Below are 25,410 nucleotides of genomic sequence, written 5' to 3'. Positions count from 1 at the left end.
GGTACTGAGATGCTGAACTTGATAAACAGATCTCACTTCCCAAAATATTACAAATGACTTTGCAAAGTGGTTTGTGACTGCTGTGAAATTATCAGCAAATCTTGCTAATCCATTAATCAGCGATCATCCAATTACCCTGCCAGTTGTGGCCAATTCAAAAAAAAAAAAAAAAAGATGGTTCAAAATGAAAACAGCATCTGTAAAGAGCTTCCTGAAAAATCTAATTAAAAAAACAGCTTTATAGCAATAGTTACCTTCAGTGTGTCACAGACTATTGTATCAGCAAAGCAATTAAAAAACGATAAGTAAATGCTCTGTAATGTTTATTTTTGTTCAGCAAAAAAAATACCAGCAAAGGTGCAAGTATGGAAAGTGCCCTAAAAATGTTCTCTATGTTCATTTACCTGAATGGTGCCCTGGAAGGATGTCACCTGCATTGCTTGATATTCCCTCTCCAGTCTTAAATAACGATTCTGCAAATCAGTGTAACGAAGCTGGTTATCCCTTAGAGTCTGAGACAGAGTTTTCAGCTGGGCAGACAACACAGCGTTCTCTTCTGCTGACTGCACATTCTGAAAGAAATTATAATTTAAATTATTCAAAAAGCCCAATAAAGCAAACACAAGTACTATCTCATTCAGGAAATCATTAGAAATGAGATCTGTTGTTGAAAGTTTGAAAGTAACTGCATACAGTTTTCAGAACTGCATCCACGTTTTGGCAAGGTCAGCTTAGTAAGACTGAACTAGCTGTTTTATGAGAAGTAGAAATAACAAAACCTGAGTATTGTCTCTATAATCTATATGCTAAAAACAGTAATTCCAGGAAAAAGATGTTCATCAGGAAGCTGAAGTATGTAAAAGCAGTCAAGTTTTCATATTCTCAATAACAAAACAGCAATATGGTTCTTCACCCTTTCCCAATCATCCATCTTCACTTGTAGGTCAAGATTTCTACGACAGTTTCAATATTTGGTTGAAACTGTTATCACATTTATTAAATGCTCTGGTGAAGCAGTAAAAACAGACTCAATTACAGATGAAATGCAACAAACCTAACTCGTTCTGAATAGCAAGATACACAGGATAAGTGCTTAGTGAGTATCCAAAAACATTTACAAACTTTTGTAAGCAAAACACATCCACAAGCAAACCCACTTCATAAAGACACTGAGGAAACATTTTAGAGGTATTCCATGTTCGGTATGAGATAGTTAAAATTTTGTTCTATTTTTCTAATGAAAAATACTTGAATTCAAGCTTAGCAACACTCCATTCAAAAGAAATTTCCTTAGAATGCAGATTCAAATAAACATCTCTCAGACAAATATGTAGCCAGAAAGAACGTAATACTGAGTTTATGCTGCAATTTCTAGTCTGAGCCAAATGGAATTTTTTTGAAGAATTCTGTTTTGAAGTGAAGTTTCAATTATACAAGATACCACCAGTTTAGCCATATTTCTCTGTGTTGTTAACAGCTCAGGTTCACACTGACTATTTAGGATGACAGTTGTTGCTTTAAGTTACCTTTGAATTAATCTGATGTAAATGCAGATCCTTCTGGTGCATCTCCTGAAGACAGCGCTGTAGCTCATTCTGAAGACGATTTCTTTCAGCCAACACATGCTTGACATCCTCAGGGGTGTCTGCACCTCCAACAAGGGAGGCAGTTTCCAAAACCTTAAGAAGTATCAGCATATGCAGGTTAAATGGTAAAGGAATTTTCTAAATAATTCAACATTAAATATACATAAGGACTACACAATGACTTCCTTTTCACAAGATCACTTCCTTCCTATAAGGTAATTCCACATGTTTATTTACAAAAAAAAACTACTACTTCTTAATCTACAAACTTCATAGAAAAAAAAAATTACAAATGGTGTGAATCGTGGAAGTGGAAAGTGGGTTAAAGTTGTGAATATCTGGTAGACCAAAGCTATGATGCTAATGTCTAATAATGAAGGAAAGTGAGCTACCTTCAATGGTTTCTGGATTCTATTTTCCCATACAATCATGAAATAAAGACTTTTATAAGGTACTTCATAACCCAGCAGACAATGAAGTTCAACAGCCCTTGTTTGTCATCTTGAACACACAAAAAAAATGAATAGTATATGACAGCTATAAATTTCATCAGCTGAAACATCATTTTTAGTGAAATTAATGGAAGATGGCTTACCTCTACTTCCTTTGGTACAGAAAAAGCAAATGAAAATATTATTCCAAAATAACATTTTCCTTGAACCTTTAATGATAATCTATGAAAGCAGATAACTGGGTCTCAGCTGTTGTCTTTCTAAATTTGGTATTTTGTTCCTGCTAGAACCCAACTCCAGCTGCTTCAGGGAAAGGACAACAGTGCTTCCATTAGGCATCTCTCTCCCTTCTCCCCACAGTTAGGTAATATTCTCATCAACAAATACTTAAGAGATTGATTTATGTTCTTATGAATTTGCTAGCACCAAGTATGCAAGTTCTGAATGCTGTTGCTATCCATGTAAATTACCAGTTTCTATTTTGATCCTGTTAAAAAACGTGTACCTGAAAACAGATTGTAGAAATCATATATCTTGAAAAAGTTCATGCTATCTAAAAGAGCACATCTCTTTACTAGTTTTTCATATCACTTTATCTTGGATTCACAAGAAGCAAGAGTAAAGATTCTCAGTTCATAGACACACATCGTACACTACAGTTAGACCATTTATCTCTTTGATTTCTTCTCTAACATGAACAAACCTCAATCTTTTCTGAATTTTCTTGTTTTCTGTATCACGTTTTCACTCTTGCAAAACAATTTTATTACAATGCTTCTGTGAAGCTAAGGTGAAGTGTAGAGTTAATGGCTTTGCTCCACTTTACCTACCATTTATTCAACATCCAAAACAATTGATTAACGCTGTTTGTTGTGAAGTAAGATACAAGCAAGTAACCCTGTTTGTCCATCTGTACCAATAACACTAGCATCAGTTAGACACACTTAAAATTGGATTTAAAAAAATTTAAGATGTTCATGTCTCAAAAGAAGTTATGCTACTTCTGTCTTTAGTGATTTTATATATACATACTGATAATTATAATCAGTGGCTAAGGAAAATATAGTATACATGATATTTTCAGCTGAGAGAAAAACAAGTATAGCCTGTACCACAGTTTGCCTGGCAGCTAATTAAGTCTAAGAGCATGCAAGGACTCAGTAACTGATAAACACATTGTTGGCACCCTTCAAATAATAGTACAGCATTCTACTTCTCTTTTGAATGCGTGTCATAGGAACAAGTAGCAACATGGGTTTTATAATAGCACGAACTGCAAATGACTCATGATAGGCAGAATATTGGCACAAGAATTACAGACCCATAGTTAATTTCCTCCTAAGGACATAATACATTTTACCTCAGCTACTATGTAAGAACTCCTCTGTGAGTTGTCTGAAAGCTCCAGCCCTCCTGATCGGATAAAATTAAGTGAGAAAGCTATAAACTGCGTTACTTTTTTTTCCCCCCCTTTCCAATATAAATCTCTGTATTTATCAGCACCACGTCTGCTTCTGAATCATACTTGTGGTCATTCACCAGGTTTGAACTTCTTCATATTATATTCTGGATTTAACTAATCTAAAACAGCAGTTTACTAAATTACTTAAGGAATTTATTAATGTTATCAATGATGTAAAGAGAAAATAAAGCTACCTTACAGTTTAACCATAACAAATTGATACTCACTGGCTAAGAATGAATAACCAGTTACTGGTTCATGAGAGTTCTTCACCTTTTGTTTGATAACTATAATTTTATTTATGAAGCTTCTTTGCATGCTTTTTATCCATCAAAACATACTGCAACAGTGAGTTTCCTCTGTTGGTTTATAAATGTAACAAACTTCTTTTTTTTAATTTAAAAGAAGTTGAACCATACCTACACACCTGACTCTATTTAAAATGTGTTCCTAAGTATTGCAATTCACTGACCTGGTGCAGTTGTAGCTTACTATTTGTCTGGCCCCCAGAATAGCGAAATACAGACGATGCACTCTACAGCATATCAGCCTTCGCTATCACATACTAGATTGCTCACACTTAGGAAGCAAACTGCAAATTTGTAAAGTAAATTGACTGAACTAGGTTGATGCTTCCTGCTGTATTTTGTTTACCTTGACTGGGTAAATGTTGCCAGTGGAGATTGATTTCTTAACAATGATGTCTTCTTGCAGCTTCTGCAGTTCTGCAATCTGACAGTCTTTCTCAGCAACTGTCATTTGATATTGATTTCGCAGTGCTTGGGACTCTGAGAGGAGGAGGTTCTTTTCCATCCTGATTGCGAAATAAGAAACCAACTATTAAATGAAAACATACTATACAGAAATCAATGCAAACAATAAGGCTGTTATTTCTAACACAAATGGCAGTTTTTAAACACTTATATGCAAACATGGTACATTTTATGAGTATTCTCGATACATATTTCCATTTGAAGATGTCTCTTCAAAATGGCATTCACAGCATTAGATAGAAGGTGTGACATTATTTATCAAAGATAATAGAAGATGTGAACAATGCAGAAGTGGACATTTGAATTTACAAAAACATTCCTCAAATGTGAAATGAAGATTATGAAGATTATTATGAAGATTAAAGGTGCTTATAGTGAGAGAGGAGGTGGTCTCTTCACATTGGTGGCAGGATGAGGGGAAATGGCCTTAAGTTGCACCAGGGAAAGTTTAGGTTGGGTATCAGGAAACACACCTTTAGATAAAGGGTTATTAAGCACTGGAATAGTCTCTCTAGGGAGGTGGCTGAGTCACCATCCCTGTGTGTGTTTAAAACCTTTCTGGATGTGGTGCTCAGGGACATGACTTAGTGGAGGGTTGTTAGTAAGGGTAGTGTGGTTAGGTTATGTTTGGACTCAGTGATGTTTAAGGTGTTTCCCAACCTGAGCAATTCTATGATTATTTTCAACACACAGTTGAGTCAAATCTGCAATATTTCAGACATCTACTTAAAAACAACAGTAACAAAAAACTGGGAGGAAATGTCAGGTTTATCAGTGGTAACTTTTACTTAGATGACAATGTGACTGTGCACATTATGAAAATATTCTTCTGATAAATTATACGTAATTCTCTTTGTCAGTTATATGTCAGGCTTAAGTCAATGAAGAATTTCAAGCAAAAGCCTTATGCATTACTTGTTAATGCAATTTAAACATTCATACCTCAATCCAGCAAGTTCACTCTGGTATGATGCAATCTCCCTCTCAGTTTCTGCTTGGAAGGCTTTTGTCTGGTGCAGTGCCTTCTCCAAATCATCAACCTTGGCCTTCAGTTTTGATATTTCAACAGCTGCAAGGTTGGCTCCTTCTTTAGCCTACATTTAATAAATACGATTAGTAAACTGGAAGGAAAACTACATAATTGAAGTTTTATCAGTACCAGAATTCTAGTACAGAATTCTTTTGCTTGCTTTTCCCATTTGCTTCTGTTCAACAGGAAAATTATCTAAACTCTCAAGATTCTACACATCTTTAGTCATACTGTGTTCTCTTAGCACTCATGTAATTTGCCAAGTCACGTATTCTTTGCATTAAATTAAAAAAAAAAAAAAAAAGTAAAACAAAAAAAGAAACAAACAAGCAATGTAGCCAGTTAAAACTTACCAATCTTTCCCTATCGATCTGAGGCACGTCCAAATTACTTTTAAAATAATTTATATCATTGATGCTGTTGCAAGCAATGGGAAATGAAGCTGTGCCCCCCTGTTTAGTTTCAGAAGCTACCTTCTGCTTGCTGAGTTCCTGCAGCAATTTATCTCGGTCATCCTGAAGACTGGCCATAGCCTTGGAAAATGCTTCAATCTGCTGAACATAATTCCCACATTCAGATGAGAGCCTGCTAATCTCCAGCTCACGGGTGACAAACGTCCTACAGAGATTTTCAATTTCATCAGCAATCTGATCAACTGTAACCATATTTGCAGGATCAAAAAGTATCTTTTTCAGAAGACCATTTTCCTTGAGTATACTGACAAGATGGGATTTAAAGCTACCCAATTCAGCTTCAAGTTCAACTCCTTTCTTTTTTTCAGACTTGAGTTCTGATGTGTATTTGCTCTGAAGTATATTTAAGTCCTCTATTATCCTATCTCTATCATTTTGCAGAGCAGTCATTGCTTTGCCAAAGGCCTCATTCTGAGATCTCAGCTCTCTATTCTGAGATTGAACTTCTACTATCATCTCTGTAAAAGCACCAGGTTCACATCCATGCTCAACTGTCTGAAATGCCTTACTGTATTCCCCATCTGCATCCTTAGTATTTCTGCCTAGTGATTTCTGGAGGTCATCAATCTTCAGAACTTTTTCTCCATACAGTCCATTGGATGAACTTTTTTTTTTCTGGATGCTACCACTAGTTAGCAGTTTTTCTCCAGATTCAGAAATAAGTTTCTCTTTGTTTAATGATGCAATTAAAGATTCTAAATCATCTACTTTAGATACTAATTTTTTATTTTCATGTTCCAAAGATACAACAGTATTATTTTGCAGTTGGCTGGACAGTTGCACCTCTTTGATTTGTTTCTGAAGATCATATTTTTCCTGTTCAAGGCCTTTAATGAAATCCAATTTCTGCTTAAGTAAGTCTTTTAACTGATGATCTTTCAGAGATAAAACTTGGTTGAGATCTTCCCTATACTTTATTAACTGGGCATTTAGCATTGCATTTTCAGAATGAAGATCATCTATCTGATTAAGTAGTACTCTTAATTCTTGTTTCAACGCATTATTCTCACTTGCACTGCCAGCTATAAGATTGTCCCGTTGATTTATGACATTTTGGTGAAGATTCTCCAACTCTTTGTATTTAGAAAAAAGGTTGTCGCGATCATTCTGAAGAGATGACATTGATTTCTTAAAAGCATCTAGTTCACTGGCAATTGCAGCCTTGTCTTGATCTGCCTTATCTGCTTTCATCTTGAGATTTCTCAGTTCATTTTCCATCTTCTGACAGGACTCCTCAGACTGTTCTCTCTCCCTCTGCAGCGACTGGAGCTGACGCTCATATTCTTTGATTTGTTCTCTATGTTCAGTCTGTACCTGAATCAGATAGTCAGAAATTCCATCACTTTTTGAAGAAATGAGTAAGGAAATTTCTTTATCTTTATTATTCAACATGATTTTCATTTGCTCAGAAATGGCAACCTGCTTTTTCAACTCAGCATGAATTTTTTCCTTTTCAGCAAGAAGGTTTTGCAGTTCTTGTTCTTGTCTTGTAAAATTACTTTCCAGTACTTTTATCTCTCTTCCGGAACTTTTACTATTCTCCATGAGATGATTAAGAGAATTATTTTCTTTAAGAAGTGCTTGCAAAGCTTCTTCTTTTGACTGAAGAGCATTCTCCAACTCTTGCTGCCTATTAAAAAAAAGTATATTTTCTTCCTTTATTCTGCGGAGCTCTTCACGCCATGGAACATCAGCAGATTTTTGCCTTAAATACAGTTCATCCCTTGTTTTCTCTCCCATAGAATATTTGATATTCAGCTCCTGAATCTGAGTCATTTTGTCTTTCAGTTCATCTTGTAGGGACATTATTCTTTTATTACTGTTTTCTATTTGTATCTCTTTATTCTGGATGGCCTCTTTGAACTGCGATTCCCAGGTTTTCATTTCAGTGATTACCCTGTCCCGGTCATTTTGAAGAGAGGACATACACTTTGCAAAAGCAGCTAAGCGTGCCAAAGCTGCATTCAAATCTGCCTGAAGCTTCCTGTTTTCAGAGTCCTTAAAGTTAACCTCCTCTTGCAATCCTCGAATCTCACTAATTGCCCTATCTTTTTCTCTCTGAATGGCACTGTGTCTTTCCTCTAGGTTCAAAAATTCTCCCTTGTGAATCAATTTTAATTGTTGAAGATTTAGCTCCAATTCTGTCACATATTCTCTCTTCTGGATTTCTAGTTCATCTTCTTTCCTCTGAAGTTCTTTTCTCCAATTAAGATTCTCAGCTGTAAGCCTGTCTACTTCTTTCTTTGACTGATCCAACAAGTTCACCTGTGAAGACAGCTTTTCATTGAGATGGCATATTTCTTCATTCGATTTGGTAAGCTTTTCTGACATATTACTCAAATCTTTTTCAAATTTTTCATTTTTTGACTGTGATAGTTTCACAGACCTTTCCAAATCCAGGATCAGCTCCTGGAATTTTATAGAATCCTTTTGCAAATGGTTAATCTCCTGCTGTTTCTCCTTTAAGAGCTCTTGTAGTTCTTTTGTTCGATTTTTATTTCCACTATTATCTCTCTGTGCACATTTCACCTTCTCCTCAAACAGCTTTATTAGTTGTAACTGCTGTTCTTCTTTTTCTCTAATCACATTACACTTCTCTGCCTTTAATTCTTCCAGTTGCTGTAACAGCACATTATTCTGCACTTGTGCTGATTTCACTGTATCAGTAAGATGATCAACCTCTTTAATATGATTAAGCAATTCTGTCTCAAGGAATTCCCTCTCATTCTTTACTTTGTAAGAATTTTCTTGTGCATTTTCTAATTCCTCCTGTAAGAGACATTTATCATCTTCTAAAATCTTAACTTTTTCATTTAGACTAACAATTTCTCGTGTAAGATTTTTACACTCCATGTCCAGCTTTGTGATACAATGATTTTTATAGTCCAAAGACTTTTCAGTTTCTTTCACCTTTTCTGAAATTAATTTTCTTTCTTGCTCCTTTTCAGAAAGTTTATCCCTTAACACATTAATGTCTGTTAACAGTGATTCATTCTCATATAGTGCACCTCTGATTTTAGATTGCATATCATTTTGGTACACTTCCATTTGAACTTGGAGGTCTCCCAGAGCTGCTTTAGTTACAGTGATGTTATTATGAAGGATGTCATTTTCATCCTGAATTTTTTCTAAAGCCTGCTTTAAGTTCTCGGAAGTTTGTTTCAGCTGCTCATTTTCCTCCATTAGCTGATTATTCTGTTGAGTGAGTTCGTGAAGACGGGCCTGGAGTTCTTCAATTCTTGCCTCTTGTTCACATATCTGCTTGTTTGCTTTACTCTGTAGTTCATCAACTTCCAATTTCTTGGACTCGTGGAGTTGTTTCAGCTGATCCTTAATAACTTCATTTTCATCAGCGAGTTTCTGAAAATGTTTCTCAAGAGCCTCCTTCTCAGATTCCCCTTCCCTGAGTCTCTGAATTGCCTCTTGTTTCTCTTTTCTAGTGACATCAATAACTTGCCTCATATCTGCTATTTTACTACTGATATTCTCATAGGCCTGAAGGAGGGATTCATACTCTTGCTTTAATTCACTGTGTTTAGCCTTCCAACCTGTTAATTCAACTGTCTGAGAATCTTTTAAGGTATTTAGCTGGAAAGAAAAGGCCTCTTTTTCCTGAACTATTGTCTCCATTGTAGATTTAAGACTTTCACAAGCAGCAGTTAGGTTTTCATTTTCAGCCAACAGTCTAGCATTTTCTGAAACAAGGCTCTCCTCTTCAGACAATGGAGAAACAGTATTTGAACTCTGTTTTTCTCTACCAAGCTCTAATAACAAGCATTCAAGCGAACTTGTCTTGTTCACCAGTTCTTCTCTTTCCAATAAGAGCTTATCAATCTGGTCTTTTAGATATTTATTTTCTCTCAGAGCTTCCTTACGTGATATTAAAGCTGCTTGTAATTTTCTTTGAAGGTGGTCTTTGGACTTCTCTTCTGCTGTAGTCCTTTGTCCTTGTGGTTTAGAATCACTTACATTAATGGTTTTTGCAAGTGGCTCTTGAACCATTTCCATTTCTTTCTGGGTTTTATTGTCTGCTGCTTCTTTTAGATTAGTTTTCCCACAGTAACCAGTCCTAGATAGTTGAAAAGAGGTGCCTTCACTTTGTAATCTTCCTTGAAGAAAACCACTTTCTGAAGAAAACTCTACCAGTTCTTTTTCAGTATCATTTTCTTCTTTACACTCTTTACTTGACACTACAGGAGTACTTATCTCAGCCTTCTCACGTAGCAAACAAAGTTCCGTCAGAAGCTTTTTGTTTTCTTGACTGACATGCTTTAACTCCCTTTTCATGTTGATTAGTTCCAAATTGGACTCCTCTAAATGATGAACAAGCTTCTCTTTTTCATTCCTTATTTCTTCAAATGCTGCTTTGTAACCGTGGACTTCTTGGCCCTCCTTTACAGCTTCTTTTAACAATTCCTTTTCAAGATCAAGTTTCTCCTTCAAATCTTTAAGTGAAGAATGCAATGTTTCTATTTCCTCGTTCTTTTCTGCAATTTCCTTATTAGCTTCCGTTCTCAGTTTCTGTAGTTTCTCCTGGCTCACCCTGTAATCCTCCTCATTTTTTTTAACAAGTGTTTCTTTCTCCTTATTTACACATTCCAGCACCATCTTCATGTCTGCAGTTTCAGCCAAGAATGCTTTCAGCTTTTTCTGCAGCTGCTTTATATCCTCCAAAAGGTTATCTTTACATTGTTCCTGGTACTGCTTCTGTTGTCTCATGGAGTTTAAGTCGACTGCTTTTCCTCCACCACCACTAAATTCAACTAATATTTTTCTCAGCTCCTCCTTTAACATTTCTGTTTCCTCCTGAAGCTTTGCATAATTATTTCTTAGTTCTTCCAATTCAGTATCTTTACTTGTCACTACAGTGATTAGGCTTTCTGACCCTTCAAAGGATGCAGCCTGAACCTTGTTTCTTGATTTGCTGGATTCCAAATTCTCCAGGTCACTTTCTTCTTCTCCTTCTTCCTTAGGAGAAACAAGCTCTTTCCCAAAATGTTTTTCTAATTGATTCAAGTCAGACTCTTTACATGCTCTTTGAAGATCTTTATGCTCTTGTTTGACGTGCTTCAAGTGTTTTTGTTCATCAAAATCTGCTGCAAGTTTAGTGTGCTCTGCCCCCTCATTCTGAAATATTCTTACATCTTCTTCCCTGACCAAAAGATCCCTCTGTAAGTCTTCTTTTTCTTTTTTTAACTGAATTACACTAATTTCATTGTTGGAGTCCAAACACTTTTTCTTGTCCCAGGCACTGGGCTCTCCAGAACTGGAATTTTTCAACAGTTCTTCATTCTTAACTTCAGGCTTCATCATTTCAAGAGCTACTAAGAGCTGAGAATGTTTCTCTTCATATGCACTTACTTTTTCATCAAGCATAGTTTGCATATGAGCAAGCATGTTATCCTTTTTCTCTAAAGATTTTAGGTTCTGCTCACAGATAATTTGTTTTTCAGCAATGACAGCATTTAGTTCTGTAATATTGGCCTTAAGTTCCTCTAAACAAGCGGCCTTTGCTGACAAGATATCATTCAAGTCAATTATTTTGTCATCTTTTTCTCTAACCTGTTGCTTCAGAGTTCCAAGATAGGTCTCTAAATCTTTATTTTGATCTTCAACTAGTTTCAGCTTGTCTGTTAACTCCTCAACTTTCTTCAACAACTCCTCTCTTTTTCCTTTCTCTTTCTCTATTTCTTCCTGCCCGCTTTTCTCTAGTTTTGCAACTTTCTGCATTAGATCTCTTCTTATTATCAATGCTGCTTGAAGTTTCTTCTTCAGATTCTCTTTTTCCTTGCCAAGTTTCTCAAGATTAAGATGCATCTCCTCCTTTTCTTTCATTATATCTTTAAAATCAGCTTCTCTGTTGCTTAACACAACCTGACTACGCTCCAGTTCTTTCTTACAGTCCTCAAGTTCCTGCAACACTCTATTTAGTTCTCCTACAGAATGATTATGAGCAGACTCAAGGTCCTGCAGTTTGCTGCTTAGTGTATTCCTCTCTTCAGAAAAATTCAGCATTTCATTAGACAATGATTCCATGATCTGGGTAACAGAACAGTCCTTTTCTTTCATTTGCTGGCTTAGACCAGAAATTAAATCCTTTTGCTGATTTACCTGTGAAGTTAAGTCTTCTATGAGTTGATCTTTTCTTCCCATTTCTTCAAGGAGACTTGCTAATTTTTTACTGTCAACGTGCAGTTTTTCTTGACTGGTTCTTACTATTTCTTCTGATTTATTTATCTCATCCTGAAGAAATTCAATCTGTCTATTCTTTTCTTGCACAAGAGACTGTTGTTTACATAAAGTTTCCTTGACAGCAACCATTTCTTGCGATAGGCATTTAATTTCAGATTCATAGGTACCCTTCATTTTATCAATATCATTCTGTAGCAGCTCCTTCTCTTTCTCAAGTGACTGCATACTTTTTAGTTCATCTTTTAGGACATCTATTTCTTTCTCTTTTTCTAAAAGAACCAGCTGCAATTGTTCTCTTTCTACTTCTTTGCTCAAAATAGTGGATATCAGAGAGGAGAATTTTTCGAATTGTATTTTACCATCAGTTAGCAGCAGTTCGGAATCTGAAGTCTGCACATTCTTTTCTTTACATAAAAGTCTACTATTAAGTAATGGAGATAAGCTTTGAGTTATTTCCTCTTTGGTAAGATCCAGTTCCTCCTGTAAATACTGGATTTTGCTATCCTTGGATTTCATTTCATTTTCTAAATGGTTCAATTGCTCAGTAAGATTTTTAATTTCTAAAGTTGCCCTATCAAGTTCCATCACCCATTTGTTTTCTGACTCAAGCAGATTTTGCTCTAGATTTTCAAATTTAAGCCCTAATTTAGAGAGTTCTTCACCCTTCACACTAACCTGCATCTGTAACTTCTCTTTTTCAGTCTTCATCTGCAGTTGGACAGCATCTATCTGCATTCTTGAGTAATTCTCACTGGCTTCTAGTTTTCCATTCCTTTCTTGGAGCTCTTCCAATTTCTTTTCCAAATGATTTTGAGATGCAATAAGTTGTGTGTTTTCAGCCATGAGTTTAGCAGCATCTTCTTGTAACATATTTTTTTCATTCAATAAAGACTCTACTTGGTGTTGCAGACTACCTATTAAAAGTGCACTTTCGTGGCTGTCTTGAGATGATTTGGAATTTACATTATTCAGCTCCAACTTTAGACATGCTATATTATCTGCCTGTTCAGTGCAAGTCATACGCAGAGACTCCACAGCCAATTCTTTTTGCTGTAAATCTTGTTTCCATGTACTTATTTGGTCTAGTGCTTTACGGTGTTCACTTTTTACACTCTCAAGCTCAACTGTCAAAGAATCTATTTTCTTCTGATTAGTATTAAAGCTTTCATTTTTTTCCTGAAATTCCTTAGTAAGGTTTTTCATAGTTGTACCACTTTTCTCTAATTCTTCTTTGAGAATCTCAATCTCTTTAGAAAGAACACTCATGTTTTCATTTGCCAGCTGTAGACTGGAATCCTTCTCCTTCACAGAATTAAGCAGTTTGGCAATAACTTCTTCTTTTTCATTAAGAGCTGCATTAAACTCAGTTCTTAGTTCACACTGTGCTTCAATTTTTTCCTGAAGAGACAAAAAGGCATTTTGTTTCTCCTGGACTAGTTCCTTAGATTTTTGTAGTTCATGTGTCAGTACATGAACTTGACTTTGAAGCTGAGAGATTAAACTTATCTTCTCTTCGTCTTCCTGTGCTTTCTCCTTCAGAGCTTTGAGAAGAGTTTTATTTTCTATAAGTGAGGATTCGTTTTCTGATAAGGACTGTTCCTTTTCTATTATTACATTCTTCTGATGTTGTACTTCTTTTTGTAAATTCACTTTTACTTCCTCCAGCTCCGCTACCTGTTTCTTTAAGACAACACATTCATTCTCCTTTTCTTGAAGTTGCATCTTTAAATTCTCACTGAATAATGAAATATTATTGACAGTTAAATCTTTCTCAGAAACGAGTACTTTTAATTGTTCTGCTTCTGAAGTTAAAAGCTCTATCTGTTTCTGCTGCAAAATGGATGATTCCTGTACATCAGAAAGGCGTGCTTTTAAACTAACATATTCGTCTATCTTTTGTTTTAAACATTCATCCTTCTGTGTAAGTGAATCAATCAACTGTGCTTCTTTTTCTGTCAAATTTTTAAGTTGATATTGAAGGTCAGAAATAACCTCCATATTCTCAGACAGTTGAACCCTAAGTATATCAGACTCCTCAGTTTTATCTTTTAGTAACTTTAATTCTTGGGCTTGCCTCTTACATTCATTTTCTTTCTCCTGCATTGTCTGTCTAAGCTGGCTGGTTTCAAAACCTAGGGTTTGCATTTGGTTTTGTAGATCTGAAATGACTTGCAAATATTGCCCTTCTCCTGCCATTTTGCTATCCTTCATTTGTTGTAGCAAAACATCCTTCTCAGAAATAAGAGTTTCTTTCTCTCCCACGAGAGCTTTTAGGTTTTCTTTTTCAACCACGAGGCCATCAATTTCATCCTTCAGAGCTAAAATATTATGATTCTGTTGGGACAAGTGTGAAGTTAAAGTAGCTATTTCTTCTGATTTTTTCATTATCATTGCATTAACGTTCTCAATTTCTACTTTCAATTTTTCGTTTTCTAGAGCTGCCGTGTGTGCTTGTTGCCTTGCAGAACTAGTATCTGACTGTTTCTGTACCAATTGTGACTGAAGAATTTCAAATTCATGCGACTTCTCACTCAATAGGTTTGAAAGCTCTTCCTTTTTATGCTTAAGCTCAGTCACTTCTTTGCTTAATAGCTGTAGCTGATTATTTAACACCATGCTTTCTTCAGTTTTGTCAGAAACTTGCTTACGAAACTTTTCAAGTTCTGAACCCTGACTTTTTAAAGTCAGGTCTTTTTCCTCTACCAACTGATATAACTTCATCTTGTCCTCTTTAAGATTTTTAATTTCTTCCTGCAACTCTAAAATACACAATTTGTTGTCTTCAGTTTCCTTATGCAATGAATCACACTGAATGATTTTTTCTTCTAGACACTTGCTCTTAGCTTCAAAATCCAAAGTTAAGCTTTGAACTTGCTCTTGCAGCAGTAAATTGTGTTCCTTAGTCTGGCTCAGCTCTTGTATTAGGGTACTGCATTCAGATAACTTACTATTTAACATTTCTTCTTTCTTTGTTTCTTTATCTGCGGCTTCCTTCAGCTGAATGAGAACTGATTGCATTTGTTCATGCAATTGTTGTGCTTGTTCCTTGCTTTCAGACAACTGACCAGCTAACACATTACATTCCTTTGTTTTCTTCTGCAGCTGTTCCACAACTGAATTTTCTTTTTGCTTTGCAGCTACTGAGAGCTGTTCAATTTCTTTTGCTAGAGTGTTTTTTTCACAGTTTAGTACTGAAAGAGTTTTTTGGTATTCAGCATCACTAAAAGATAACTTGCTCTCTATTTCTGCAACAGCCTGGATTTTCTTTAACAATTCACATTCCTTCACATCCAGAAGTTTGGACAAATTCTCATTTTCACTGACTAACTGTTGCTTCTCATTTTTCACTCTATCTATACTTTTTTTCAGATGTTCATTTGCTTTCACTTGCTCTGCCAATTTTGTTTCTTTTTCTTCAAGATCTGCCTGCAGCTGCTTATTAGCTGAAGCTTTCTCCTGTGTCTCTATTTCCATTTTTTTAATTAGTTTCTGTATTTCACTTAATTGGTTATTAAGCTCTTCACAACATGTCTCTTTGGCTTTAAGATCTTCAGTTAATTTAAGTTTAGTCTCTTCATTTTGTTGTTCCAAAAACTCAAGCTTCTTATCTAATGACATAATGATCTCCTGTTTCTCCTGTAATTCTTTTTTAATTGTTTCCTGGTGTTCAGCATGTTCTATAAGCTTTCTAGATAGCTGAGCCAGCTCTTCATCTTTTTTAGCATCTTCCAAAACTAGTTTGTTGTATGAATCTTTAATAGATTTTAACTCATTTTCAAGAGTCTGTTCTTTACTCTCTTTCTCTTTAAGTAAATTGTTCCATTTTTCTTTTAAAGTGCTATTTTCCTCAATCTGAGATTTCAAATATTCAGCTTCTTTTCTTTGTCTATTCTCAGTTTCTTGTAGCTTGTCAGATGATTTGCTAATTTGTTCTTTCAGCAAAGTAATTTGTGACTCACACTCTGTAAGACTGTTATGGTACGCTACATGATTGGCCTTGATTTCAGAACGGAGATCCTTAACTGTAATGCTGTATTCACTGATTTGTCTTATCAGTTCCTCATTTTCTTTGTTTTTAGCTTCATTTTCAACTCTAATTCTTTCCAGTTCTAGTCTCATTGTATTACTCTTCTCAGAAAGGACAGATATTTTCACACTTGCATCTCTCACATCGGCTGTTTGTACTTCTTTCAGCGAATCAGCCTCCCTTTCAGCCTTTAATAAAGCCTCTTCTATCGCTCGTATTTCTTCATTTTTGCATTGCACTTCATGCTTCAGGATGATAACTTGTTCTGAATATTCTGTCATATTCAAAGACAAGGCAGCTAACTCCCTGTCTTTTTCTGCCACCGCTTCTTTAAGATGATCAATTTCTCTTTCACGTTTCTGGAGATCTTGAATAAGTTGAGATCTTTCCTCTAAATGGCTTGTATTCAATTTGTCAAGTTCCTCATTTGTCTGGTCAAGATCCAGCTGCATTGATTCTACCATGTCATCTTGTTTCAAAGTCTAACAAATCAAGAAAACAACGTTACAAGAATAATTCAAAGGTACATTAGGAGGAAAATGGAATATACACTCCTTATGTAAATCTAGCATTTAGGCTAATCTATCACTCACAAATGATCCTTGAACTAATGACTGTATGGGAACTGTTGAGTCATGGCCTGAACCACTGATTGATCATCTGAGGCAAAGACAGCCCTGGGAGCACAGGTGAAGGCAACTTAGAGCTGTGTGGCTGGAAGGAGGCTCCATCCCTTCCTAGACCCCACCTAAGGGCTGACTACCACTAGGAAAGGATCTCTTTATGGAGATCCCTCCTTTGTGGAATCCTTCATTGCGAGCCTGAATCTCTGAATATAGGTGAGCACTCCTCTGTTTCTTTTCATTTCTCCATGATATTCTTTCCCACTGTAACACCACAATACTTTTTCCAGCTGTAACAATGACCTACCCAACAGTACAGTCACAAGACAATAACATTATGTTTTAGATCATTTAGATCAAAAGTCAGTGTATGAAATCTGCAGTGTAATTAATGCTCAAGGTTGTGGTTTTTTGTTCAGGTTTAAATGAAGCATTTCAAAATACAAGAAAGTTCCTTATTTTCATTTTATGAGTTACCTTTTCCCTCAGCATAGCAACTTTTTCTGTTAGATCACTGATGACGTTTTTCTGCTCAGCGTTCTCCACTTCATACATACTGCATTTCTTCAAGGCTTCCTTCAGCTTTAGTATTAAAAATAAGAATTTATATCATAGAAACATATTCAAAATGTGATATTAGAGTTCTGAAGATTGAACTTACCTAAGAGTGGTATTTATATATTAAAATTAACTAGGACAACATTTCATTCAAAAAACACCAATACATTCATGCAAAGCACTGTGGTGTGTTCAAGTAAACATTATACCCAACTTTAAGCAAAGTAACTATATGATACGAACAAAGATGTAATGAAACAATAGAGGCAAACTATTTGGCTCGAAAAACAGTACTTTTGCTTCCAGAATACAAATAAAAAGTTAAGGCCAATATTCACCATTTCTAATAAATTGTATTTCATTTAGTAACTTACTTTTTGTTCACTATGCACAAACTTCTCTCCCAGCTCTTTGTTCAACAGATCCCTTTCTTGAAGCAGTTTTCTCATATTTTCAATTTGTTCCAGTTTTTCTGTTAAGCTTAGCAGTTTCTCTTCTTTTTCTCCAAGTGAAGTTTCAAGAAAGCTATTTCGATCACTCAGTCTAAGAAAATACATATACAGATCTTTGATAACTAAATTCCACCTTGAAAACAAAGCTTGCTTTAGGCTTTCTAGGTCTATTAGCCCCAAAACTGTGATCCTAAAAGAATAATCATTTCTACAATTTCCATTTAAACTTCCAAGTCCAAAGATATTGTGACTGCAATCAGAAACGAGAATTAAGTAAATAAACTTTACACATTTTAACAGATTAAGTTTCTTTGCTTTAAATTTAAACATCTAATGGACCAGAAAACAAATATTCAGTGGCATTATAAAGAACATTTATTTTACCCTTTTAGCTGCTCATTCAGGCCAGAGATCAGAATTTGATGCTTTTCGGCGTCTCGAATCTGTTGATTGCGTAACTGAGTGAGTTGACTTTGAAAACGTTCATTTTCATTCTGCAACAAAAAGTTGATCAAGAGGATTATTGCACTCACAATAGTGTAAGAGAACTAGAGTTCCAAAAATCTGACTCATTAGAGGATAGACATCTTACATAATAAGAGGCTGTTAGCATATTAGCACTCATCAGTTCAAAATACAACATTAATATCATAAGTTCAGATAGATGCAACCCACCTTTCAGAAATACTTCCTACAGTGATGCTACAATAGAATAAACTATCACAAGGATCACTGCTCTATACCCAAAGCAACACACATACACACACATTGTGTCAAGGCACCTTATTTAATTCAACAGGGGTAGCTACTGATTTGAAAACACACCTTCCTCACTGATTTGAACATAAGACTAAACTGGCAACTTTTTAGTACATTTTTTCAACTTGAAGGAATGCAAAAAATCTGCAGGAAACTAGATTAGCATACAGGGAGTTGCAGAGAAAAGAAGAAAAAGAAAGCAAGCTCCATTCAGACACTTAAAAAAACCAAAACAATACAGATTCCCTACTCTAGTCAGATTCACTGCACCCATTCAAAAATAAAACCACAAAAAATCTAATGGCAACCAAAAACCAAAAGCAGAACACATATTCAGAACCAACATCAAAAAGGACAAACGTGGCAAACTTGTCACCTCTAATGAAAATAAGCTAGTATTCTGGAGGAGGCAGAACACACCTGTACCGCCCTCAATAGCTGCCCTTCTTCCTTTACATCAAACGTTACCTGTATCAAAAGGTTTTGTTAAAAGATTCTCAGATAGTAATAAGTTTGTCTTGTGTCTTAAAGTAATTATAAATTATAAATTAATATATAGGTGCAACTTAGCAGGTAGAGAATATGAACAATGCACCAAGTTTGAGGAGTGCGAGAAGAGATCAGTTGCGTCATTATGTGGAAACTAGGTTTAGAAAGTACTGAACATAGTAACTTACCAGTCAAGCAATACTATAACAATATTTTAAAATTCTGATTTAAGTATTTATGTTACTGTTTTTCTGGTGCATTCACTGACTACAGCATACATTAAAATACCTGTTATATATTTATATTATGCATATATTATAGGCATGTGGTATGTGAGCTATAATTACGAACAGAGTTGTGAGAGCAACTTATTCTAGTAGTAAAAAAAAAAAATAAAAATTTTAAAAAATCAGCTTTTGATCTTCTAACAAAGGCATCATACAGATAGTGATACAAATCATTTTGACCTTTACTATGTTTCTGCAACAATTAATGAAGCTTACTTCCAAATAAGTTTTTTTTATGCACTGACTTCTGCTTTTGCTGAATAGAAGTGACAGGCTTAAACTTTAGAGCATAGTATAGCATGTGTAAACTCTTAACCAACAGAAACTATTGAATAGGTTTTAGGTATTTTTGCTAGCTGCAAATTTACACTTTTGTGCTACTGTAGGCTATAGTTGTAAGGATGTGAAGAGAGAACTAAACAATTCTCTTACCAATAGCAGCTTTTAAAGAAGTGGAAAAGCTCACCTGAAGAGCTTCCATTCTACCTTGAAGCTGCAATCTATCTTCCAAATCCTGACAACGTTCTTCTAGAAACAGAATTTGTTCCTGCAGTTGATTTCTTTCCAATTCCAGCTCTTCAACTACACTCCGTAAGCCTATTTAAGTCAAATAGGAAAAATTATTTCAAGAAAGATCTATTAAAAATTCTTAAGTCTAGAAGTTACTTTTACTTTTATATTCACAATTTTTGCCACTGTTGGGCACAATTTGATCTCAACCACTTCCAGTGGAAATGCTTGAGGTCCTGCACATGCAAACATTAAATGATAAACATACCCATAACTTTTCAAAAACTAAAATTTACATGCATAACCCATTAACTCAAAGAGAACCTAGCATAAATATTCTAATCAATATTGTGTCCCAGTTAATAATTTGGGTGATGTTACTTTAATCATGAGTTTATATACTTAAAAGATTGGCTTTTAAGCTATATTAATAAAGTAAACTGGTCTATATCAAAATTTGCAAGTGTGTCTACTCTGTATTACTAATTACACATATTAGTAGCTTTTACCACAGATACAAGAGCATCCACACTAAAAACAGCTATTTGATCTTTAAAACAAAGTACACAGCAGTACAGTGTAATTCTGTTTTCCTAACAAAAGTTACGTAGATTGGAAACACATTCAAAGGAACAAGACTCATAACTTAAAAACCACATGATCTTGCCACATAAGGTACTTCACAGGCAGTAAGGCTCAAACAATTCCAGCATTTAATTTTATTTACATTCTACTTCTGAACCAAAACTAGGCAGTTCATACAGCACGCACATGCTTAAAATGAAACAGAAGAAAACACAAGCCAAAAAAATTCAACAAACAGTAGAATACACCACAAATGGGTTGTTAGTTGAATTTTGAAAACAAAAATAGACACAAAATACAGATGCTGTGCATGCTTTAATAAACTGTCTAGTCTCTATCACACCTGCATTAGGTGAAGTGTATTCTGGCCACCAACCTCCCATATTTTCTCCTTCAGCTGAATCAGTGCTATCCAGAGTGACATTCAAAGCTTCTTGAAAGCATTGCTTTCTATCAAAGCTGTACTCTTCCTATGTGCAAAATATAAGAATTACATTCAATTAAAAGAAAAAAAGAAGCAAGGATAAAATACATATTCTGTTATTAGAAGTGTTGTTTCAATTAAATATTATAAAATCCAGCTAGTGATTTAGGTGCATAAATATAAGCACACATGGCCACTACAGACACCTGTCTGGCCTCAAACTGTCATTTCCAGAGAAGCAGATTCTCCCACAGGCTCTGTGTAGGACCTACTACAGCTTTGAAAACACCCTCAGGCATCTGAGAGGCCAACAGATAATTATGTTTGGGAACGTTAATTGGTTTCAGTTTCCGCAGTTAATAGCATCCTCTGAAACTCAGGGTGAAGATGGAATTAACTAAACATAAAATTATTCTTCCAATGGCAAAGTTACACAAGTGACATCCTAATTATTCTTTTAAAATATTGGTGGGTGTTTTTTTTGTTGTTTTTTTTTTTAAAGCAACAGCGCCAAGTACTAAAAAGTCAACCTGAATGAACTGATGCTAATTACTAACCATTCAGTACATCTCCCAGGAGAGAAATTAATAAAGACTGTATCTAACACAAAACAGACTACATAACAGATCTAAGTTCATAAGCCCTTGACCTATCTGGGAAGCACCATATTTTCATTAACATGCAGGTATAAACAGATATTGGTAACTTTTAACCCACCTGAAGATTCCTGTTGGTCTCACTGCTTTTTCTTCCCGCCTGATCCAGCCTGCCCATTCCTTGAACTGTGGCCAGTTCCTCCTCCAGCTCCTGTTGCCCTGAGACTATGTCTGGATCAGAGCAGCCAGGAAAGAACCAGTCATCCTCAATCAGTTTTGTGCCACAGGAAAGTAATTACAATTATATCAGACACTACTACATGAAAAGAGACCTGGGACAGGCTGAAGTCCCTATGAATGACTGATAGAACAAGATTAAAGAAGCAATCCACAGCATTCACCTTGTGATTTCCCTCCAACATTACTTAGTAGAACACAAGAATAAAGACTGTATATCTATCTCAGTAAGAAGAAGCAAACTGAAGTCTAACATTACTTCTTCATCACTCTAAAGGAACTCTTAATACAATAGATTGGAAAGGGTGAGGTTACACTGACACTAAAATATCAACAATAATAAATCCAACCAATTAAAGGCCAAATTACATAGCCTTTCAATTTACCAGGTTAAAAAATATCCAATTTGTATAATAATAACAGCTGAGACAGCTGTACTTTTTGTAATGTGAACAATCACGTTAATTTCATGTAAATAATGTGGCCATTTCAACTTCAATTTTAGTATGATAATTTGAGGAAGTCACAAGCAAGTGTTACACTGCAACTGGCATCAAACCATCTTATCATACATTAATAATACCATTCTTTAAAGACAAATACAGAATCTTTTTTTTTTAAAAAAAGCACACTGAATAAGTTCAGAATATGAAAGCTAAGGTATGATGCATCTTGTTCATTGTTAGAAATGCTTTTTCATTTTAAGTACATTCCCATCTGTTTTGTGATATGACAAAACACATTTGGGGTGATAGATTAGGTAACAGGCATATCATGCAAAGCAGACAAAACAGAACAGCTGGTGAACAGAAATGCAAGTAACGGTGGCTCCATACTTCAACTGAAAATAAGACAATTGCAGATGTAGCTTTCAACTTCACATCAATACACAGTTGTCTTTGCAACACGCAAAGTTCAGACAACATTTTATTTATGCATCAGTAAAGTAAAGCCCAGAAACTATTAGGTTATACTGGGAATCAGTATGATTCATCTCAATTGTACAAGGACAACTTATTCAACAGATTTCATTAAAGCACACTCCTTTACCACCTATTAGATGGGAGTAGCGTCCTTCCTGTAATATTTAAAAACTACATACTCAACAGTCATAAAAGATTTGTGCAAAAAAAGTTAAAGAAAACCTTTAAGGGCCATTTAAGCAGAACTGCAGAACAGAATTTCATTTAGGGCTTTAATTAAATTTTGGTTTCAATTAAATTTTGGTTTCTTGCACACATGTTTTTTCAAAGCGTATATGTACAGAGATAAATAAATAAATGCCAAGTTCTGATCACCTTAAATATTTGCTTACAGAGCTATTATTGTAGCTGAGGAAGCAATTCAAAGAAGAAGTGTTACTCAAGATCAGAATTTAATTCCTTCTTTGAAAAAATTAAATACCTTCAAGTTTAAATTGAAGACATCTGCTTTTAAGCATCATCAGAATAACAATACACCATTCTTTAGGAACCCAACTATTTTTGGTTCTGGTTATGAAAGAAAGAATGACATTACCACTGTCAAATGAAAAATGACAATATAGAAATTGGAGCTTTAGAATGGTGTAGAATCCTTTGTTGAATGCTAAAACACTTTCAGTTAAATTCAGCATTAAATAACAGTAAGTGAATCTATTTTCTAATGTTTTGCAGCAGCACAGGAAGCCCTTCATTTGCAATTATACCTGAAGTAAAAACCTGAGCAAAACACTTCTATTCTGATAAACAGTGCATTCAAATTAGCTAATGATGTATCTATAGTTCTGTGTGTGTTACTGTTCACGTTACAATCTTCAATGGTTTGCAGAAGAAACAAGCCAGAATTTATAGACATCAGTTAACACTATCACCCTCCTGGCATTCTGTAGCTCCTCATACATTCGTTCGAAAGCAGAAAATTGCCTTATTTAGCAAATTCCCAGTCTATGATGGAATGAGTAGTAGGTTTCTAGATTGCTTAAAATATTGGTAACTAATATTAATGTAAATAAATCCTGCAGTTTACATGGGGGAATATAAGTGTTTGTTTTTTTTAATGCTATTGGATTTCAATTTCTATTAAGAATTTCTTAGTAAGTTCAGTTCTTATTTAGTTATATCCAGTTGCAGCAAGCCAAGAATTTTTTACTCTAGAAATATGGAGTCAGCTGTTACAATGAAGAAAAATAAAGAAACGTGATACGGTTAATGTAAATGAAGAAACTGGCTTTGCAAGAGGGAAAAAAATTAAGTTGAAAGACAGCATTTGTTACACATACTGTTAAAACCCACATACCATCAATGGCAAATATAAGGTACTGTTGTTAATTTCCTCAAAAGAACCACCATCAGAAGAAATCAGCAACAGTACATTACAAGTCACCATTGCTGCAGGAACCTGCATGCACAAAACTGATGGGAAACTATGTTCTCACTGGCTGACCAAATCGCAGTGTAGGGTAGGAGTGGAGGGGGAAGGGACGCTGAGGGCTCATCAGGTGTAACGGCAGGAAAAAAAACACAAAAGTAAAAAACAAAAAACAAAACAAAACAAAAAAATAGAAACAGAAAGGTCATGCTTATCCCAAGGGGAAGAAATGCAAAATTAAACACAGACTGACACAGATGAAATTTTACAACTGCTATTAATATTGCATGTGGATCTGTAGTTACCACACATGAGATAACAGGTAGTTTTAATGAAGGGAATATTATTCTCTTCCAAAGCACTACAGGGTAAAACCCTCATTAAGATGAGACAAGATCTTTAGAACATTTCTATGCTTATACACTAAACTTCCAAATTCATCCTTTAAATGAAAAACAATTAATCAATTACAGGTTAAAAAGACCCAACTTCTTTAACTGAATTAATCATGATGGTAGGTTGTGCACCCTAAAATGTGCCATTAATCCATTAACTAATGGGACAAAACTTAAAATAAAGTACTAAATGTCCTGGGAAATAAGCAGTAAAAACTAACTGAAATTCAACCAGACTTTTATGAGATTCAACAGAAGCTGCTTCATTTTCTCATCAACTGTTTAATTAATAATTTAAAAAACTTCGATACCTGAGATCACACAAAAAGTTATTTTCTGTAACACTGTTATTCAGCCAGCCACACAAGTGACACTTGTTAACAGACTACTATAGGAAAGTTTCTGATTAATAATGTTTAAAGGGAAAACTTGTTTTGCATTTTACTACCACCCAATATCAAATTTAAACCAGTACCGCAGTTTCCCACACCTTTACTCCCTGTTCAAGGCAGGCAGCTTTAACATACGGTGAGCTTTTTAAGCACTGTTCATTCATAAGTGGACAGTACACACATCCGAAGTAAGTTCAAGCTGTCTTACAGAGCAGGAACTTGGATTGGAAACAAAAAAAACACATCTACTCATAAAAACGATACAAAGGGGAAAAAAAAAAAAAAAATGAACACGTGGAAAAAAGATTCAAGGACATAGGAAAAAAATAAAAATTGCAAAGTTAAGCTAGTGAATTTGCTATATATAATTCTCAAGATTACGTACATTAGCCATGGTAGAACAGAATAAATTAAGTCTGAAGCAGAACAACCAAACATATAAGATGTAAATTGCATATCATATGTATGTGATAATTTAATTAAGAAAAACAACTCACCTTCTCTCTCCTCCTCAATCTGAGCCATTCTCAAGGCCATGGCAGATTTCTCTTCTCTGACTCGATCACGTGACTCCTCTGATTCTGGTACATTTTCTTGCCATTCCATGAGCTGACTCTGCAGTTCATCCACACTACCCGATTCACTAGCCTAACAAGAGAAACTGGGCATGAAAATATATTCATCAAATCCCACCATGAACATAAACGACTTTTTAATTTGGCAAACCATTCATAGAGAAAATTACCCATATTATTCACC

General features: G+C 35.1%; 1 protein-coding gene across 9 annotated transcripts in view; it reads right to left on the bottom strand.

The window, feature by feature from the left end:
• LOC107314382 (uncharacterized) overlaps positions 1-25,410 on the bottom strand; it is a 42,485-nt gene that overhangs the window by 3,945 nt on the left and 13,130 nt on the right. The window contains exons 14-26 of one of the 9 annotated variants that reach the window (XM_015863538.3): positions 25,149-25,299; positions 21,400-21,509; positions 20,602-20,728; positions 19,630-19,760; positions 18,808-18,855; positions 18,013-18,122; positions 17,551-17,719; positions 17,096-17,200; positions 5,657-16,477; positions 5,216-5,367; positions 4,155-4,314; positions 1,527-1,679; positions 405-572 (exon numbers count right to left, since the gene is read on the bottom strand). In XM_015863538.3, the coding sequence (XP_015719024.2) occupies positions 405-572; positions 1,527-1,679; positions 4,155-4,314; positions 5,216-5,367; positions 5,657-16,477; positions 17,096-17,200; positions 17,551-17,719; positions 18,013-18,122; positions 18,808-18,855; positions 19,630-19,760; positions 20,602-20,728; positions 21,400-21,509; positions 25,149-25,299 (12,405 nt within the window). Of the gene's footprint in view, positions 1-404; positions 573-1,526; positions 1,680-4,154; positions 4,315-5,215; positions 5,368-5,656; positions 16,478-17,095; positions 17,201-17,550; positions 17,720-18,012; positions 18,123-18,807; positions 18,856-19,629; positions 19,761-20,601; positions 20,729-21,399; positions 21,510-23,792; positions 23,910-25,148; positions 25,300-25,410 lie in introns of those variants that run through there. The other 8 variants (XM_085548199.1, XM_085548202.1, XM_085548203.1 and 5 more) reach the window with 8 other exon arrangements.

This window comes from Coturnix japonica, chromosome 5, assembly GCF_054131305.1.
Source record: "Coturnix japonica strain WE chromosome 5, WE-NBRP24, whole genome shotgun sequence".
Taxonomy (NCBI): domain Eukaryota; kingdom Metazoa; phylum Chordata; class Aves; order Galliformes; family Phasianidae; genus Coturnix; species Coturnix japonica.
This window is presented reverse-complemented; position numbering and strand designations above follow the sequence as displayed.